At 58.6% G+C, this 18,267-nt stretch overlaps 4 protein-coding genes across 7 annotated transcripts in view; 1 reads left to right on the top strand and 3 right to left on the bottom strand.

Annotated features, from left to right (window-relative positions):
• Nucleotides 1-1,109: 1,109 nt before the first annotated feature.
• On the bottom strand, nt 1,110-12,504 carry FGF17 (fibroblast growth factor 17). Of its 2 annotated transcripts, none has more exons than XM_069800966.1 (6): nt 12,488-12,504; nt 5,471-5,488; nt 5,253-5,289; nt 3,016-3,193; nt 1,794-1,900; nt 1,110-1,406 (listed from the first exon to the last, which is right to left on the bottom strand). In XM_069800966.1, exons 1-6 carry the CDS (start codon nt 12,502-12,504, stop codon nt 1,110-1,112), a joined length of 654 nt encoding a protein of 217 aa, XP_069657067.1. The 2 variants fall into 2 exon arrangements, with proteins under 2 accessions (XP_069657067.1, XP_069657068.1); XM_069800967.1 differs by having other exon boundaries at nt 3,016-3,160.
• On the bottom strand, nt 8,647-9,834 carry NPM2 (nucleophosmin/nucleoplasmin 2). The gene is made up of 6 exons (XM_069801297.1): nt 9,760-9,834; nt 9,550-9,635; nt 9,317-9,433; nt 9,146-9,239; nt 8,945-9,075; nt 8,647-8,679 (listed from the first exon to the last, which is right to left on the bottom strand). Exons 1-6 carry the CDS (start codon nt 9,806-9,808, stop codon nt 8,647-8,649), a joined length of 510 nt encoding a protein of 169 aa, XP_069657398.1. The 5' UTR covers nt 9,809-9,834.
• Nucleotides 11,277-12,825, top strand: PBDC1 (polysaccharide biosynthesis domain containing 1). Its single transcript, XM_069800968.1, has 6 exons — nt 11,277-11,329; nt 11,413-11,478; nt 11,882-11,941; nt 12,053-12,193; nt 12,279-12,390; nt 12,544-12,825. The coding sequence occupies exons 1-6, from the start codon at nt 11,312-11,314 to the stop codon at nt 12,663-12,665; spliced, it is 519 nt and encodes a 172-aa protein (XP_069657069.1). The 5' UTR covers nt 11,277-11,311; the 3' UTR covers nt 12,666-12,825.
• A 269-nt stretch (nt 12,826-13,094) lies between these two features.
• The window catches only part of XPO7 (exportin 7), a 49,994-nt gene continuing 44,821 nt past the window's right edge, over nt 13,095-18,267 (bottom strand). For all 3 annotated transcript variants that reach the window (XM_069800963.1, XM_069800964.1, XM_069800965.1), the window contains exons 24-28: nt 17,522-17,660; nt 17,031-17,191; nt 15,321-15,419; nt 14,847-14,974; nt 13,095-14,698 (exon numbers count right to left, since the gene is read on the bottom strand). In XM_069800963.1, the coding sequence (XP_069657064.1) occupies nt 14,605-14,698; nt 14,847-14,974; nt 15,321-15,419; nt 17,031-17,191; nt 17,522-17,660 (621 nt within the window). In that variant the 3' untranslated portion in view covers nt 13,095-14,604. The remainder of the gene's footprint in view (nt 14,699-14,846; nt 14,975-15,320; nt 15,420-17,030; nt 17,192-17,521; nt 17,661-18,267) is intronic.

The following is an 18,267-nucleotide window of genomic DNA, read 5'->3' as shown; positions in this document are numbered from 1 at the left end:
GGACACAGGGACTTGCCTACAATGGTCACCTTCATCCTCCTGCCATCTCTCCCCGAGCATCGGGTGCTTGCACCCTGGGTTGGTGAGGACACCCTGTGCCAAGGTGGAGCTGGGTGGCCCCCCATTCCAACAGGCACGAAGCCAGTGGCAAAGCCTCGGCACGGGAACGAAAACTCCCCCAGGCCCCATCAGTCTAGACACTCGCTTTTATTTGCCTCGGGGTTTCCTCCTTTACACAAATAAACTCCAAAATCTAACCGTTTAGGCCTAAAACTGACTGGTAAAGGAAACAGCAGAACTCGTAAAAACACGCATATAACCAATCGAAAAATAAAAATAACCTAAAGGTGGTTTCTCTTTGGCCAGCAGAGCCTCACGGGCACCCACACGCGTCCCCACACTGCCAGCACCGTGGTGCCACCGGGAGAGGGCACAGACCTTCCTCTCCAATAAATAACGCAGAGACCCCATGGCTGCAGGGATACAAGTGCTGGCCCTGGGGTCTGCGTGCCCAGGCACCCCCCGCCTCCCCTCCAGAGCTGCACAGACAGACCGACGGACAGACCGGCACCCCACACTCCCCATCACCTGGCTGCCTGTGGTGCCCCTGCCATCCCTCACAGGGACGGGCACAGCATCCCGCTGACCCCAGGGCTGGGGACAGGCTCTCCATCCCGCTCCGGAGGGGATATCCCACAGTCTCGTGGCCAGTCCCATCCATCTCTGGCACCGAGAGCCAGGTCTGTTGGGGACAGGAATGTGTCCGGGGGTCCTAGCCCTCGGTGGCATGGGGACAAGTCTCCGAGAGGCTGCCAAGGGGAGTGGGCAAAGGCACTGGGTGGTGAATGTGGGTACCATGGGATGCTCCAGGGATGAAGGGACCCTGGTGTGGGGCTATAAACACCAGTGACCGTGCCCAAAGAGTGTGCTCCCCAACCTATTCGTGGTGCCCAAGAGAAGTATAAAAATAGAGCATCTTTCAAAAAAGAAACGGGGAAGAAACAGTGCTGGAGGGTGCCAGGAGAAGGGGCAGAGTCTGGCGAGGCCAAAGGCCGTGAGGATGAGGAGGGCAGGGCCCGGCGGAGGGCCAGTCCAGTGGCTGCCGGGCGTTACGTGCGTGGGCGAGGGGCACGGGTGCGACGGGTCCGGCGGGTGGGGGAGGACGAGCCGACGAACTCGAACTGCTTCTGCCGCTCGGCGTTGTTGGGGAAGGGCAGCTGCCCGCGGTACAGGCGCTTGATGAAGTGGGCTTCTCGCTGGTTCTGGCGGCTGCGGGAGGCTTTGCGGGGCCGACCTTTGCGGGTAAAGGCCATGTACCAGCCCTCGTAGCGGGCGTTTTGGAAAGCCGTGTAGTTGTTCTCCAGCACAATCTCTGTGAAGATGCAGTCCTTGCTCTTGCCATTGGGCTGCGGGAGGAGGAGAGGGATACTTAGGACCCACAGGGATGGGGCTGGGGGCTTGCGGATGGGACCCAAGAGGTGCTGCCACCCCCCAACCCATCCCTGCCACATTCGCCGTGGCACCAACCCTGATGCACCAGGACCAGCTCCCCAAGGGCTTCTCCTCGCAGGAGCCGGGCTGAGCAGCACGGTGCAGATGGAAGAGAAGGGGGACTGATAGCTTCTACAGGGGCCAGGGAGAGCCCCCCATTGCATCAACACAGCCCCTATGACTGGGGACACGGGGACCAGCCTGGCCAAGCATCCCGGCTCCAGCTGCTCGTCGAGGTGCCCAGGCTGAGCTCTGGGGACCGGGAACACACGAAGGGTGAGCGTGGGGGGGCCTGGACTCACTTTCCCGATGAGCTTGCCCCGCTTGCTCATGCAGATGTACTTCTCGCTCTCAGCCCCCTTGATGCGGACGCGGCTCCCGAAGGTGTCCGTCTCCACGATGAGCTTGGCTGCGAGGAAGGGAGCAAGGGGGAAGTGTCCCACAGGGGCTGTGGCACCCCCCCCATGAGCTACTGGCACCCAAACCACCCCCGTCCCATTCTTCCTGCCTCCATCTCACCCCCCAGCATCCCTCCCTGCCTTTTCTACCCATCACCGGTGGGGCTGGGAGGACGGCGAGCCCCCGCAGCCGGGGCAGAGCAGCCCTTGCCGGAGGATGCTCCCCAGCCATGATGCTAAAGGGCCTTTGTTAAAACCCAGCAGAGTCAAACCGGGTGTTTGATGAAGGCGCCGGGGAGAGCAACGGCCCCTTCCTTCCCCCCCCCCGCCCCCCCAGCACATCCGCATTGTCGGCGATTCAATGGGTTCTCCAGGGCTAGACCGAGTCCAGCACCCGGCGGGTTAATTATCCTCGTCCTCATTGTTTCTCTACAACACAGCGGTGGCTGCAAAGGTTGGGAGCCGACACTGAAACCAATGACCCCGGCGGGTCCTGTGCTCCTGACAGCCTGTGTCTGAGCAAGCAGGGAGACCTGGAAAGGTGGTGAATCAGCCTCGCCGCTCACCCAGCTTTGAAAAGCCTTTCCCAAAGCTTTTAGATACTAGGGATGCCAGCCTGGCCTTTGTGGGGCTGCGATGCCCATCAGCGGGGCGTCAGGGCTGGAGCTCCCCAGCAAACCCTGTGGGGAAAGGTGATGTGTTCGGGTGGGCTCTGCCCCGGGTGGGCTGTCCGTGCTGCCCACCACGTATGGATATTTAAGAGGCTGATGCTGGGATCAGGCGATTCTCCTCCAGGAAAAGTTGTCTCACGCCGAGAAGAGATTAGAAAGCAAAAGCCCTAAATATAGGGCTTATAAATGCTGCATGGTACCAGAAAAATGCATGATTTTGGAAGTTTTGAGGTCAAGGCTGGCTGGTTGGGAGCCATGCTCTCACAGGAGTTACTTGGGGAATTTGGGGCTATAAAACCAGCCAGCTGGGGCAGCTAGAACCTCCCCACACCCCCCATTCCCGCTGCAAAAATTCCTCTGGGAAGAGACATTTCCCTGACCTTTTCCAGCCCTTGCACGAGCACGTCCATCCCAGGCTGCAGATAAACCCCTCCACGGAGCCACCGGCCCCTTACCGAACTTGTTGCCATCCTCGGCGGTGGCGGTGATCCTTTTGCCGTTCACCTGGACGTGCTTGCCGCTGGTCCGGCTGTAGAGCTGGTACTCCCTGATCTGCCGTCGGCTCAGCTGGTCGGTCATGGCACCCTGGTCCCTCACGTACTGGTTAAAATTAGGAGACGGTTGATTCTCCCCCTTTGTTTACAAAGGGAAAAATAAAATCAATTTGTTTTGGACAGCCGACGGCAAGGGGATGGAGAGGGGAGCCCGGCGAGGTGTGAGGGCTGGGGTTGGCCCCCGGGGGACACGGAGATCCACCCGCTACCCCCCGTCTGCGGGCGAGGGAGAGCTCCCAGCCATCGCCAGCCAAGCTGGTTCCTTTTGAGCAGGGATGAAGGCACCGAGCAGATGCTTTGGACCTGAGAGCGATTGGCACAGCAGGCAGGGAGAGGCAGAGATGTTGCTTTGCATCCCGCAAGTGAGGAGGATGCAGGGAAGGATGCTCTCCTCCGGGCACAGCCGACTGGTCCCTCGGGAGCGCGGTCGAGCTGCTGCTCCCGGTCAGATGGATGCTCGGCAGCATCTTCTGCTTGGGCAGCACCTTTTGCCTCCAGGCAGGTGCTGAGGACAGGCTGGGATTCCAGGGCTGACCCACCAGGTCCCTCGTGGTGGGCAAGACCCACCTAAAGCCGGGCTGGGTGTCCCAGGCGCAGAGCCATCCCTTCCCAGTCCATCCTGAGCATGCACCGGCGCTGGGGCCGGAGGAATAAAACACCTCGCGGACCCAAAACAGCTCCACGGCTTATGCAGCACAAACACATGAAGGTTATTGTACGGTAAACAACAGCTAATTACTGCAGATGAGCTGGGGAGGGGGAGAATTAGTGCTGGTGGTCAGCCCCCGTCCCCACACCAGGCTCCAACCAGCACCTCTCAGCATGCATCTTAAAAGAAGACCTGGTTTAATCCTGGTGCAAGTGGGAAGCTGGGGCTCAGGGGCTGCGGGATGCTGACCCAAAAACCAGCTCCGAAAGGGCTGCGGGGAGGGGATGAGCTCGGGGGGCGGGGGGCGATGGACACATCTCCTGCTGCTCCCCCGGGGAGCTCATCCCCTGGGAACACCTGGGGAGCATTTGGGGAGCTGGCTGCCCAGTTTGGGGTGTGCAGCATCGCCCCACTGAATGGGACCTGCCGTCCCGCGTCCCTCGGGATGCTGCAGCATCGCCTCGCCGGGAGTGAAGCCCAGCACGAGGGGATCAGGTCCTGTCCCTTCTTCTTGCGGGGTGGGGGGGAGCAGCAGGATGGTGAGGGGCACTGCCTGCCCCCCCTGTACCCCCCCAGTTCCCCACCACCTTTGTGTGCGACTGGGGACTCATTTCCTGCCAGGATCCACTTTAAAGCCTTTGGGGCTGGCCGAGGAGGTGGGCTGGGGGGGGGGGAGTGGCCCCTCTCCATCAAAGGCAGTTCCCTTCCCCTCTCATTTTCAAAGAAATAAAAGCATTTACCTTGGGAAAAAAAAAAAAAGAAAAAAGTCCCGAGCACGTATTAAGGCTGCTGGGGCCGGCAGCTACGGGGGTTTTGTTCGGGCTCTGGAGCAGAGGGTGCTGATATGGAACAGTGCATTTTAATAGTTGCTGCCTTTCTAAAGCTCACAAAAAGGGATGGTGCAGCCTGAGAGGTTTGGGGGGAGAGGGGAGGGGGGGTGTCGAACCTCACACCACCCCGCTGCTGGGGCGACCAGAACCTGCTCTGCCCCGTTAACCCCCTCGGCAGCCGGCCTCGGCGTGAGCGAGGCCAGAGTCTGGCCCCGAGAGCTCAAGGCTGATGGACTTGGCACGTCTCTCCCCGAACAAGGCTGCAAGAAACGTATCGTCTGCCTCGGGAAGGGCTTCCCCGCTGACCTTGCCCGGGCCCGGCAGCCCCAGGCAGATGAGAGACTGGAGGAGACCGGGGAGGTTGTGCCTCCCCATCATAGATACCCCAGTACCAGCCCATTGCAGCCCCGAAGCCAGTGCTGATGGGCACACAACCCCGCAGGCATCTTCGCGGCATCTCTCCCCTGCCCGGAGCCGGGTACCGCTTGGGGTGGGCAGGCAGTGGCCCCCTCGGTCCCCGGGAAAGCCCCTCGCCAGAGCAAAAGACATGCCCAAAGCAAACGGTTAGCTTGGCGGATGGCAGAGCGGGTGCCTTCGCCCAGCCCGGCTCTGCAGCACAGCCAGACGTGCCGCGGGGTTAGTAAGACATATCCACGTACCTGGGTCTGACAGGAGAACATGAGGAGCTGGAAACATCTGCAGCGGGAGACAAAAGAGAAAAGGGGAGAAACAGGGTGTTTTGTTCGGGGTTAGTTGTTTTCTCTCTCCACCCCCCCCGCACACCCCACGAGGAATAGCCGTGTCTAACGGCACTAAGAATAAACTACTGATAAACCCGGGGTGCAAAGGATCGCAACGAGCGGCGCGCGGGGCTTACATGGAGAGGTTCTGCAGGCTGATGGATTGCATGGCGCTCGTCGAAGGCCCCCACACACCAGCATGAAACGAAGGCACGGCGCGGGCTCTCTGCAAACCTGCCCTCCCTCACCGCCGGCACATCCCTGCCGGGGCAGGGAAAGCCGAGGAGCAGCCTGTCCCCTCCTTCCTCGGGTGATCCCCACGCTCGGGGCGGGCGAGGGAAAAACCGGGTGAAACCCAGGCTGTCGCCGCACCGGCGAGCCCACGTGCGATGCCAACGTCTCCGGAGCAGCAGCGACGACGGAGCATGGGGAAGGCAGCTGGGGTCGGGTCCTCTCCTCCTCCTCCTCTGGCCCTGGGGGCTGCACGTCCTAAACTTTGGGGGCATCCAGATCCATCCTGTCCCCCGCGTCCCCACCCCATCAGCCTCCCGTCCTTGGGTTAGTCCCCGGTTTGCATCTCCCTCCGGCAGCAGCTAGCGGGCAAAGCAGGGTCGCCCACCGTCAAGGGCAGCACCCGCAGCCCCCCGTTCCATCGAGCCGCCGGCACCCTCCCAGTCCTGCCCTGGTGATGGTGGGAGATGCACGAAGCAGCAGCCTTTAAAGGTGGGGAGAGCCCATGTAAAGAGGGGCTGGACCTCTCCCGGGAGGCAGTCGGCACTGAGGAGAGAAGGAGGATCGGACCTAGCAGGGGCCAGGGCAGGAGGAGGGGACGGGGGAGGCGTGGAGGTAGGGGGGGGAGGCTCAGCCGCTTGGGGTGTCCCCATCGCAGGGGGTGGCAAAGCCCCCCATCTCACCCCATGGAAGGGAAGATGCCAGGGCAGAGGAGATGGGGGGGGGGTGTGATGCTGTGGGGCATGGCGATGGGACCACGGATGGGAAAAGCCCCCGCTGCGGGGAGAGCTGTGTCAGGCCTCAGGGAGGGATGCGGTGGCACGGAGGATGCTTTTTGTCACCCTCCTTTCACCAAGGTGCCAGGCACAGCCCTGGTCCTTGCATCGCGCACAGAAAAGCACCGTAGCAGTTTTTAACCATCTGGTTTAATGCTGGGGGGGGGGCTCTGGGGACCCAGTCACAGCCCCCCACACACCCACCAACAGCTCCCCTCTTTCTCCTGCCCGCTCCCAGCCCCACTGGGTATCACCTCCCCATCAGGAGAGGGAGGCTGTGCACCCCTCCACGCTCCATTTGCTCTGCCAGGGAGGTGCTAAGTGCCTTATAAATACCCCGGCAGGGAGCTGGGGTAATGCCTCAGGGGGGGTAAAACATCCTGGCAGATGGGATCAGGGGTTTAGGATAGAAACAGCTTGCCTCTATGCTTCTGCCTCAGTTTCCCCATCAGTGCAAGGGGGGGGCTATCAGGCCCCTCGGGAAAGGCATGATGGAGATCAGCAGGGTACCCACACACCCCCATCTGCAGGAGGGTGGGGGGCCTGATTCAGTGCTAATGACCCAAATTAGACCTCCCCTGATGCCTTCTCACCTCCTGGGCCAGGAATTCAGCCTGAAACACGGTTTGCAGCCCCCAGTAACCACAAGTGTGGGATCCCCCAGCTCAGGGGGTCCCCTTCCACCCCAGTACCCATGGGGACAAGCCCCCCCCTCTCCCCATCCCCAGGACTCAGCATCCTTCAGGGGCCACAGGGAATGATTGATGGCTGTAGAGCCATCATCACTCCTGGTGCATCCCATCCCATCTCCCCCCTCCCTAGTTTGGGGCAGAGGGTCCTGGGGAGCTGTCAACGCACCAGTGGGGGGGCTGGCTTGTGCAAGCAGCCCCTGCAGGGCGAGGAAAGGCAAGGAAGGGACAGGGCTGCCTGTCAAAACCTTCTGCGTGTGGCCCTTGCAGGCGAGAGCATCTGGGGACCGTGCCCTGCAAGGGTAGCCCCTATCCATCCACCCCCCCCCCCCACCCAATCCCCAGCACGGCAGCTCCCCCAGCCTCCCCCTGGCAGCCCAAATGGGGCACCCTGCTCCCCACAGCTGGGGACTGACCTGGCCCCAGAGCCCCCCCCCCAAGCCTTGGCATCCCCCCCCCACACACACAATCCCCAGAGGCTCAGCCCTCCTGCCCCACACCTGGAGCAGACTAAAGCCTGCCTTTGTGGTGGGCTCAGCTCCCCTCTCGGAGCCAATCTGAGACACAGCAGTCCCCCCGCATGCTCCCGAGGGGCACCGGACCCTCCACAAATACCTGCTGCCTCCAGACCAAGGCCAGGTCAATGGGTTATAATCATCTCCCTGCTGCTCGGTAATCCCCCTTTGTCTCCTATTCACAAGCAACACTTGTTACCCTGCGCAGGACAGGGGGTAGGGGGGCTGCTGCCGGCCCCCCCAGCCCAAAGGGAAGGATGCTGTCAAGGCAGGCAACACGCCAGAGCCAGGGCAGCGGGCACAGGGCTCCTCACAGCCCTGGGGGGAGGCAGGAATAGCCCCTGGTCAGGATGGAGGATGCTCCCACAGCCCCCCCCCCCCCCTCCATCCCCAGCATAGAGAGCCAGGAGTGCAAAACACCCTTTATTGGGGAAGGACACCACCAAACCAGCAGCTTTCCAGGCTCTTCTACACCTAGAAGGGAAGGAAAAAGGGTCTTACAACACAGGCATCGCCAGCTGACCCTGTTTTGGGTCTGTCCCAGCCCCACACAGCCATGAGATGGGGGGGGGACACGCACAGGTCCCTCCCTCACACCCAGCCACCCCATCCCACTGCCCCATACCTGGCTGGGTTCTGCCACAGCTCCTGCTACTTCTTCACTGCTGCCTCCCTGCCCCGGTCAACTCCTCGTCCCTGCAGGGATGGGACCGTGGCTGAGTACCGGGGGAGCTCCGGACTTGAGGAGCCCCCAGCCCCAGGCACAGCTGGTCAGGACAGCCTGGCCCTGTGTTTTCCTCCCATTTTTTGAGTTCAGCAGCCGATTAGCATCGCACATCGGCCCCTTGCTCTCCCCAGGAGCTCCCAAGTCCTAGTCAATGAGTGTTAACCCACGTGCCTGGCTGGGATGGGGTAAGCAGGAGATGCAGAGGGACACCCCGGCTGGATCCTACCTTGCTGGGAAGGGGATCCTTAGGGGAGACGTTTTTCCTGCTTGGGAGAAAAAGGGGAGGGCTGGGATTAGGGCTGCGGGGTCCCAGCAGTGTGGGGGGATCCCCTGCTCCACAGTAGGGCTGGTGGATACTTTTCCCCTCCATCATACTCACAGCTCATCCTCCTTCTCCAGCCTCCTCTTCTAGGGGAGAGAGAGGAAGATGTAGACAGCAGGCAGGATGGGGACTACACTACAGAGACTGTGACTTTTCCTCCCTTCCCAAGGGATGAAGATTAGGGCTCACCCCCTTCACAGAGGGGTTTGGGGCTGGGGTTCAGTGGGAGCACAGAGCAGCCCATCCCTGGGGATCAGGGCATGGGAAGCTCCCAGCAGAGGAGGCCGCACCCCCCCACCATAGCATGGGGACCCCTCCGCACACCACATCCCCAGCCAAGGGGGTGCTTACCTTGGCAGCATTGCCCTTCTTGTCATCTTGGCCCTTGGGGGGCTTCTTGGGGGACTCCTCTGCTGGTTCCTCTTCCTCAGCATCCTCCTCTTCCTCTTCCTCCTCCTCATCCCAGGACAGGTTGGACATCACTGTGGGAGCAGCTGGCTGAGCCCCCGCTCCCAAGAAGGGGGCAGGGGGCGGTGGTACCCCAATACTTACTGGAGACGTGCTGCCCGCTGATGTAGACGGGGCCGGAGCCGGCTCTCAGGTGGAAGGTGACTGGAGGTGTCAGCTCCACTCCCATCAGGGTGGCCTGGAAGAGAGGAGAGTGGTAGCACCCACCGGTAGCAGCCCCCCTCCCCGGGGCAGCCCCCACCCCTGGGCACTCACCATGGGCAGCACAGAAGGCTTCAGCGTGGCCAAGGGTACCGGGGAGCGGGCACCTCCCTCAGCCAGCACGATCTCCACCACGTGGAACTCATCCCGTGCCATCTCTCCCAGGCAGATCTTTGGGGAACAAGAAGAACACCCCCCCCCCCCCCGCCCCGTGACCCCCATAGCATCCAGGCATCCCTTGCCCGGGACCCCCGGGGTGTTTTGGGGGGGACACAGGGCCCACCTACCGTCCGCAGGGCCAGCTGCTGCTCACACTGCCATTCCTCCGGTACCTGGAAGGTGTAGGAGTCCCGCTCGCTGCTCAACTCACACCCTGCAGGCAAACTGGTGTCAGAGTGGGGCTGCTCAAGGTTGAAGGGGGGGGCACAGGGGAGGGGGAGCAGCCCAGTGCAGCCCCCAGCCCCACCAGGATGCTGCTGGGGTGCCCCAGTGCTTACCCCAGATCATGGACACAGGCTTCTCAGATTTGCTGTCGATGCTCTCCATAAGGGATACGGCTCCAGGATCCCTCAGCCTGGGGGAAGCACACAGCACTGCTCTGCAGGAATTCCCCCCACCAAGACTGCAGGACCCCCCCAGCCCTACACCAGAGCACACCACCCCTCGTGCTCCCACAACACCTCACCCCCAGAAACGACACAACCAGCTACTAACCAGAAAACTCACCCCCAGACACTCAATTTAATTACCAGCCCAAGAGCAGCCTCCAAACACACCAGCAAGCCCCCCCCCCCCCCAGGCAGCTTATAGAGGCAGAGGACCCCCCCCCCCCACCCAATCAATCAATTAATCAGCACCCCCGGCCCTTTCCGTCTTAAATAGCAACAGCACCTGAGGGGCAATTAGACCCCCCAGGTGTGTGTGAGCCCTGAGCTCTGTCCTGCATCACGGCTGATGAGCAGAAGAGCCCCTCGATCCCACCCCGGGAGGTGGGTGTCCCTGCTGAGCCCCCCCCCCCCCCCCGCCCCGATCCCATAGCACCCTGGTGCTGCAGCACTGGGTGGGGGGGGACCCACCACCCCAAAAGCTGCAGCGGGAGAAGCGTCAGCCTGTGAAGTGACCCCAGAGACTCCCAGTTCACAGTGGGGGGGTGGTGATGGGGGGGCTGGTGTCCCACCCCGCTGCCCCAGCTCTCTGGGAAGAGGCTGTCAGGGGGTACAGCCCCCACCTCGGGGGTCTGCAGTGCCAGCCCCCGGCACCGCTGCCCGCCCCGCCGGGCACCCACCAGCTCCGCGGTGCCGAGGTGGAGCGCTGGGGTCCTGCCGTGTGCTGTTCAGTGTGCCACGGGCCACTGTGCCCTGCCGTGGGCCACCTTGTAGTGTCACGGGCCACTGTGCCCTGCTGTGTGCCACGGGGCACCCTGCCCTTCCGTGTGCCACCTTGCCCTGCAAGCTCTGCTGTGGGTCACCTTGGTGTGCTACTGGTCACCGTGCCCTGCTGTGGGCCACCTTGTAGTCTCACAGGCCACTTTTCCCTTCCGTGTGCCACCTTGCCCTGCAACCTCTACCATGGGCCACCTTGGCGTGCCACTGGCCACCTTGCCCTGCTGTGGGCCATCTTGGATTGACACTGGTCACTTTGGCCTTCTGTGTGCCACCTTGCCCTGCAACTTCTGCCGTGGGCCACCTTGGCGTGCCACTGGCCACCTTGCTGGGCTGTGGGCCACCTTGGATTGACACTGGTCACTTTGGCCTTCTGTGTGCCACCTTGTAGTCTCACGGGCCACTTTGCCCTTCTGTGTGCCACCTTGCCCTGCAACTTCTGCCGTGGGCCACCCTGGTGTGCCACTGGTCACCTTCCCTTTCTGTGTGCCACCTTGTAGTCTCACTGGCCCCTTTGCCCTTCTGTGTGCCACCTTGCCCCACAACCTCTGCCGTGGGCCACCTCGGCGTGCCACGGGTGCCCTTGCCCTGCCCCCCCCCGTGTCCCCACGGGCGCATGCGCGGGTGGGCGGGGCCGCGGCGCCGCTTCCGGCAGCGCGGGCCCACCATGGCGATGGCGGGGCTGGTGGGGCCGGTGGGGCCGAGGGGGGGGACACGGCGGGGCCCCCCCCTCCCTCCCCGGTCCCTCAGCAGCTTCTCCCCACGCAGGGACCCGGCGAAGCCGCCGCGGCCGCTCACGCCTTGTCGCTGCCGGCCGAGGCCTTCGGGAACGATGTGAGTAACTGCGGGGGGGGGAAGGCCCTTTCCCGGGGGGGGGGGTCCCAGCCCCAGGGGGGGTGTCCCAGCCTAGGGAGAGGGTCCTAGTTCAGGGGGGGGTCCCTATAATGGCGAGGGGGGGTGTCTCGGCCTCAGGAGAAGGGTCCTGGTCCTGGGGGGGTGTCTGCTAGCACCGAGGGGGTGTCAGCCCCCGGGGGGGGGGGTGTCCCGCAGGGATGGGCTGCTGTGGGGTTTGCAGGTCCACAGCATCCCCCAGACCCCCACCCCATCACCCTCAAGCTTTCCCTACTGCCCCCCTTGCCCCCACTCGCTTCCCCCCCCCCCCCCGCCAAAGGGAAAGAGAGGACACCCCCCCCCCCGAGAAGTGCAGCCCTGCCTGACCCCACTCCTGCCTCCACAGCCCCGCGTGGAGCTGGCCTGGGCCATGAAGGCACACCAGCACGCCCAGGTCTACTTCAATGTAAGTCCTGGGGGGGGGATTCAGAGTGGTGCTGGGGGGCTTAGAGCAGTGAGGGGGGAGGCTTGTGGGGAGGGGGGGGGTCACGGTTAATTCTTTAGTATTTTGGTGTAGCTCATCTCCTCCGTGGACCCCAAGTTTCTGAACCTCACTAAAGTCGACGACCAGATCTACAGCGAGTTCAGGAAAAACTTCAAGGATCTTAAAATTGACGTGCTCGACCCCGAAGAGCTCAAATCGGAGTCTGCCAAGGAGGTCGGTGGGGAGCAAGGGGGGACACACACACAACCATTCCCCCTCTCCCGGGGCTCCAGGGATACCCGTGCTTTTTTCTCCCCAGAAATGGCGCCCGTTCTGCCTGCGGTTCGAGGGGGTGGTGGAGGACTTCAACTACGGCACCCTGCTCCGCCTGGACTGCCGCAAAGACTACACCGAGGAGAACACCATCTTCGGTGAGCAAGGGCTGGCACGGCACGGCTGGGCTTGGAAAGCCACGGCGCAGGCTGGAGCCAGCGCCTTTCCAGCTAGAAAAGGGGTACACGAGGCTACAGGAAGGCTGAACCCATGGATCTGCTCTTTTAAGTTTTTCCTCTCCCCTCTTTTAGCTACCAGAATCCAGTTTTTTGCCATCGAAATCGCTCGGAACAGAGAGGGCTGTAACAGCGTCGTCTACAGCAGTGCCAGGGAGCCAGCGGCTGCCGTGGCAAAAGAAGCGGTGTCGGGGTGAGGATGGGATGAGCTCACCCTGCACCGAGCTGAGGAGGGACCCTGCTGCTGGTCCCTGCCTGGGCAGGGGGGAGAAGCAGGGCTGTACCTGCCTTCCCTGCTCCTCTGAGTTCAGACTCCATTTGCAGACTGTAAATAAATGCTTAAAAAAAAAAATAAAATTTCCTTGTGCTGCAGGTGGTCAAAGGGTTGTTCCCTAGATCAGACCAAAACCGCTAAGGAAGTTATTGCTGAATCCACTGATTTTGGCTAGACCTTTGCCTGCACCACTTGAGGCCCCCCGTGCCAGAGTACGATCCACCCACACAAATACAATTTTTTAACCTGCTTTGTGTGGAAAACTTGTCCCGCAGGAGGCAGGGGCCAGCTCCTGCCTGCGGGGTGTGCAGAGGAGAGCTTGGGGCGCAGGCGATGCCCAGGCAGACACAGCTCAGTAGAAACCATTGAAGTTTTATTTGCAGTCACAATGCTTACACTGTATGCAGCAAACACCCTTACAAGTCAACCAGCAATCTGCTCACGCGAAAAAGGACCCAACACACAATCGCCAGAGGAAAGAAAACAAAAAAAAAAGGGGGGGGCGGAGGAATAAAATAAAATAAAATAAAGAGTAGGTGGTGTCTGGGAAGAGAAACTGAAGGCCTAAGGACTGAGTGTCTGTGGGTAGAGCTGAGCAAGAGGATGCACACGACTAGCAGCAACAATAGTGGAAAAAGTACAAGGCAAATGGGTTCCCTCCCCCATCAGCTTTCCTCTGTAAGTCAATTTTAATATCCAAAACATTTATTATGGTGACTTAGAAAAAAATGGAATCATTTTAAAGGGGGCGTTAAATACTTCATGCTAGGCAAACCTTGTTATTAAGAACCCTCCGAGGCAGCAGGTTGGCTGCAGCAGCCCCGCGCTGCCGGCTCGGTCCGAGCACAGGCGTGTGCTGCTGTAGAGGCCGGCCATGCTCGCTGCTGCGAGCTCTCGAGAGCGCAGCAAGCTCGCCAGCACCACGCGTGCTACCTGCTCGACTGAGATGGGGAGGGGGGAAAGAAAAGAAAAAATAACAAAGGAGAAGGCAGAGTGAGGAGATTGGCGCTGGGCAGGCACCCAGCACAGCGTCGGTCCGGAGGGAGGAAGGCGAGGGCCCTGCAAGAAGCGGGTTGACGAGGGGACAGCGCCTACTGCTACACCGGGGGATAGGAGAGACACCCACGAGCAAGCACGAATGAAAGATCACGCGGCATGGCTTAGAGTTCCTAATAACAAGGGCAAGACGGTAACAGGAAGTTGTGATTTCAAGGGGCTTAATAAGAAAAAATATACATTTGGAATTTTACAATGCCTTTTTTTTGTCATCGTTTTTTTTTTTGTGTTTTTTTTGTGGTTTTTTTTTTTTTTTTTTTTTTTTGCTTCTCTCTACACTTGTCACTAAATATATCTCTGCACTTTCACACACCCACCCCTCGCCCAGTAAAGCTTCAGGCCTGCAGGACACGCTTTCCTCACTCGCATACACAACCCTCACGCCAGCACCGGTGCACCAGGACTCTGTAAAAATTTCAATCACACTTTTTTTTTTTTAAACTGAGTCAATATAAACCTTGTTCAAAATGTTATGAAAAAATGTACATGTTTATACAAGGCAGGCTGCAGCAGAGCGCTGGCGTTCCACGCAGACATTCGGGTAGGGAGATGCTGGATTCTCGCACCTGGCTTATGCCCTTCCACCCCCTCCCACGGAAACAGAAGCACCCTGCCCCGGTGAGCTCAACAACCCCTCCTGTTCCCTCCTCCCTCGGGACGTGGAGTACGGCCCAAAGCGAGCGCCGCAATCCAGCCCTGGGGAAGAGCAGGGATTAGAAACGCCCTCTTTTCTTTCCATCGGAAACGGTAACCCCTCTGGGCCAGGCCAAAGAGATGCTGCTCTGTACAGGCGGAGTTGGGAGACGTCAGCTCATCATGTCGTTGCTGTTCACACCGTAGGTGGAGTTCTTCATGGAGTCGTTCACCTCTCGCCTGAACGCTGACAGGTTTTGTGTAAACCTAAGGAAAAGGCAGAGGAGTGTGTTAGAGCGGGAGGTTGCCCATTCCTCCTGTTTTGATGACCACAGACTCTCTAGGCTGTGACTCTGCATTAAGCTATGGGCTCAGCACACCTCAGGACGGGCGCGGGTCTTTGGCCCACACTGACCTGTCCCTGTTCTTGGTTAGGAGGTTGCGTTCGATGCCTTCCATGAGGTTCTCAAAGCAGAGGTGCATTGCCTGCTGTTTCTCTGGAGGCTGGCTGTTCACTATACTGTTCCTCAAGTCAGAGAAATACTGGGGAGGACAAGAGAAGGATAGGTTAATTTTCAGATGAATAGCCACCTTGGCTTTGAGACAAGGCATGCACAACAGGCTCTCAGGAAGAGGGAGGAAACGCGTTACGGTTTTTCAGGTGACGGTGACTTCTAGTGCCCTTCTGAATGAAAGTTAATAGGATTCCTGAGTGCCAAGGGTGCGGCAGGGGAGGGCTGGACACCCTTCCCTCGACATATGATCTCTCCAAATCCCGACTTCCCAACCACCTGCTCTGACACTGTTCTGCTCCCTTCAGCCGGAAGGCTCCCACATCACTCAAGCCCAGACAGCTCCTCCAGCTGCGACGGGAGGATGGGACGTTTACCTTTTCATTGAGCAGTATCAAGCCAAGCAGAGGCCGCGACATTGACCACTGGTTCCTGCAGTCCTCAAAGATGATGATATTCAGCACTGTCGACAGCATCTGGAAGAGGGAAAGGGAGGTTTAAAACCAGCCCTTCCGTCCCAGCTCTCTCCTCACCACAGCACCGTGCGGGCTCAGAACCAACGATTCACCTTTGACGCTTCCAGTGTTGGAGCTCTCAGCACCATGGGACAAGAGGAGGACCTGCAGCCCCCATGAACTGGTGGAGAACTTCACTGAAGGCAAATGGAGGAGGTGCTGAAAGCTGTTAGAATTTTTACTCCTGACACACTCCATCCTGCCCCAAGGCAGCCAGGGGAAAGATTGTCTCATCTTCACTTAAACAGGGTAATAGTAAGTGCTTAAATGCAGAGAGCACATGCTGTGGTGCCCTGGGAGCTTCCTCTAGTCCACACTAAGGGTGTCTGCATTCCCTTCCAAAGCCTCCTCAGGCTCAAGCCAGTATCTAACCTAGCTGGTATGGAAGATGCAGTTTCTCCTTTTTATCGTCAGAAAACACAGCTTCTAGCCCCCAAAAAGCCTGCTTTTCTTTGCATTTCATCTACCAGCAAGGGTGGAACAATATTCTCTCCTTTCATGTGGGAGTCACGCTGACACTTTGACAAGTACCACCGAGCGAGGTTGGATAACACTGTCAGAAATGCACCGAGCACTGCTGTTCAAAGCAGCACGGCCAGGCAAGAGGCATATAAAATGTTTTGCTGTAAGGTACGGATATCCAGATCCCAACGCAGGGCCCTCTGGAGCACCAAAACCTCTGTGAGCAGAATCATCTGTCATTTAATGACACAGAGGTACCTCAACTACATGGTACGTGTAGGTATACGCTGAACTAAGCCTGATCTAAGTCAGGAAAATGTCTCGGCTCACTATTGATCCTCTGCCACTGCACATGCTCCTGACCCAGAGAGAAGACAAATCCCAGCAAGCTCTGTGCCTATCAGAGGTGTTGCGGGTGGAGGCAGGAGACAGATGGCAGATGTGCTACCAGCATGTAAAGCTCAAATATCAAATTCACCCTGCAGAGGCCATTCTGAAGGCAGCCATGAATGGTGCCAAGGCAGCACGTGCTCCAACAGGCTGTGAACCCAACGTTCACGTGGTCCCCAACGCAAGCGCCACAGCAGAGAGATTGTTCCCTTATGCTGAAGTCTAGGCAGTTAAGCATGGGGACCCCACGGGGCCCACTCTGCTATGAGTGCAGATGTACCACTTTATTGTTCCAGGCATTTAAACAAACCCTGATTTTTTTTTAAAGCAGCAGCAGAGCACACACTCTCTGGTTGAAGGTATGTTTCCTGGCTTCATTTCTATGAACTGCCAGCACCACTCATAACTGTATTTCTCTTTAAAAAAAACAAAAGACAAAAGCTCATTTTTGGCTACTTTCATATCTAAAATGCTAAAATGGTGTTCCTTGCACAGGGAGAACCATGGCCCTGAAGCATGGCTTTGAATCAGACCTACCATATGATGAATGTGTAAGAGAAATGCAATACTAGCAAAAAACCCTTTTTGCTCCGGAAAAGCCTGGGGCTCTAGAGCAGGGAGCACGCAGCCCCCATATTACATCATGCTACAAAAATTCAGGGCTTATCAGGAAGTTTACCATGCCATGCCACAACAAGGCCCTACGCCTTCGGTCTTTACCTGCTGAATCATCTCTGGGTGCTGCTGCATAATGTGCAGGAACCGGTCGCTCTCCTGGGTCAGAGGTGTGGTCCTCTTCTTGGTGCTGCGAGACAGTTGCTTGAAGAGATAGGTGACAATGTGGTCCAAACAGGAGCAGCAGCCTGTGCAAACCATGGTGTCTGCAACAATAGGAAAGGGGGAGATATTGGGGCACTGCCAGCATTTCCCTTGCTCAGGTGCACTTGGGCAGGCTCCCAGGGGAACACCACCATTTATCTGGGTCCTTTTACAGACTTTGCAATCAAGAACCACCCAACCCTAAAGAGGTCAGCAACTTCCTCACTGACATATTCGCTATCTCTAATGCTCCAACTTTAACCGAGGTGAAACTCCTCCACCCATTCACAAGGTCTTAACTCATCTGTTACCCTGAAATACAAAGCAATCAAAATCTTTCCCCACTTCCAAATCAAAGCCCTAAGAGCACAACAAAGAGCAGTAGTAGTTACCTAGTGCAGTGAGGCCTTCTGAAATGGAAGAGAGAATATACATGATTACATGAGGCTCCAGACTGGCTATAAAGTTCATGTGGTCCTGGGTAAGAACTTCCAGCAAGGAATAGTATGACTGGCTGAGCTTGGGATAATCCTGCAGAGAAAGGAAGAGAGAAAGACTTTTAAGGCCTCATGGTTAGCCTGTGACCATCAGTTAAGGCTTTCTGCTAGACCCAACCCATTCATTAATCACCTGAAAACTGCTTACTGAATCTCCTGGAAAGAGAACAAACCAACCTCTCTCACAGCATAACTTATGGGCCAACATATTTTCCACCCTTCTCCCCCACCAAAAGCCTTCCAAACAGACTCTAGCAACAATGGCCCAGCAGGTTCCCAACACTGTTATATCGGAACATCTTTCCCCACTGCTTCTCTCTTTTCTAAATGGGGAGTGTTAGCTGACTGATGCCAGTGCTGGAGATGCAGAGATAGAACTGTCTCTCCAGGTGTCCGTGTAGAGTGCCAGATCACATAAAAATCAACGCGCGCAGTGCTGGGCTCAGCAGCCTGCACTGCAGTCAGTGCCACGGACCCCTCAGCAGCCTCCAGATTGGCGGGGGACTCTCCTGGGAGTCCTGCAAAGTGGCCCCATCTCAAGAGCTGCAATTGAGCTGCATGTCTCAAGAGCAATGGTTTGGCCACCGGTATATTAAATCAAGAACATGCTGAATGCAATCACAGAGATGGCAACAACAACT

The sequence above is a fragment of the Haliaeetus albicilla genome, chromosome 13 (genome assembly GCF_947461875.1).
Source record: "Haliaeetus albicilla chromosome 13, bHalAlb1.1, whole genome shotgun sequence".
NCBI lineage: Eukaryota > Metazoa > Chordata > Aves > Accipitriformes > Accipitridae > Haliaeetus > Haliaeetus albicilla.
Note: the sequence above shows the minus strand (reverse complement) of the source record. Positions and strands in the feature narration are given on the sequence as shown.

Coding starts and splice junctions, on each gene's coding strand:
- NPM2 (XM_069801297.1), bottom strand. CDS start 9,808: ATGGAGAGCATCGACAGCAAATCTGAGAAGCCTGTGTCCATGATCTGG. Junction 9,240..9,316: donor AGCCTTCTGTGCTGCCCATG/GTGAGTGCCCAG, acceptor CCTCTCTTCCAG/GCCACCCTGATGGGAGTGGA. Junction 8,680..8,944: donor AGAAGGGCAATGCTGCCAAG/GTAAGCACCCCC, acceptor TCTCTCCCCTAG/AAGAGGAGGCTGGAGAAGGA.
- FGF17 (XM_069800966.1), bottom strand. Junction 3,194..5,252: donor TGTTCTCCTGTCAGACCCAG/GTACGTGGATAT, acceptor TTGTAAACAAAG/GGGGAGAATCAACCGTCTCC. Junction 1,901..3,015: donor CGAGGATGGCAACAAGTTCG/GTAAGGGGCCGG, acceptor CCTTCCTCGCAG/CCAAGCTCATCGTGGAGACG.
- PBDC1 (XM_069800968.1), top strand. Junction 11,479..11,881: donor CCGAGGCCTTCGGGAACGAT/GTGAGTAACTGC, acceptor CTGCCTCCACAG/CCCCGCGTGGAGCTGGCCTG. Junction 12,194..12,278: donor AATCGGAGTCTGCCAAGGAG/GTCGGTGGGGAG, acceptor TTTTCTCCCCAG/AAATGGCGCCCGTTCTGCCT.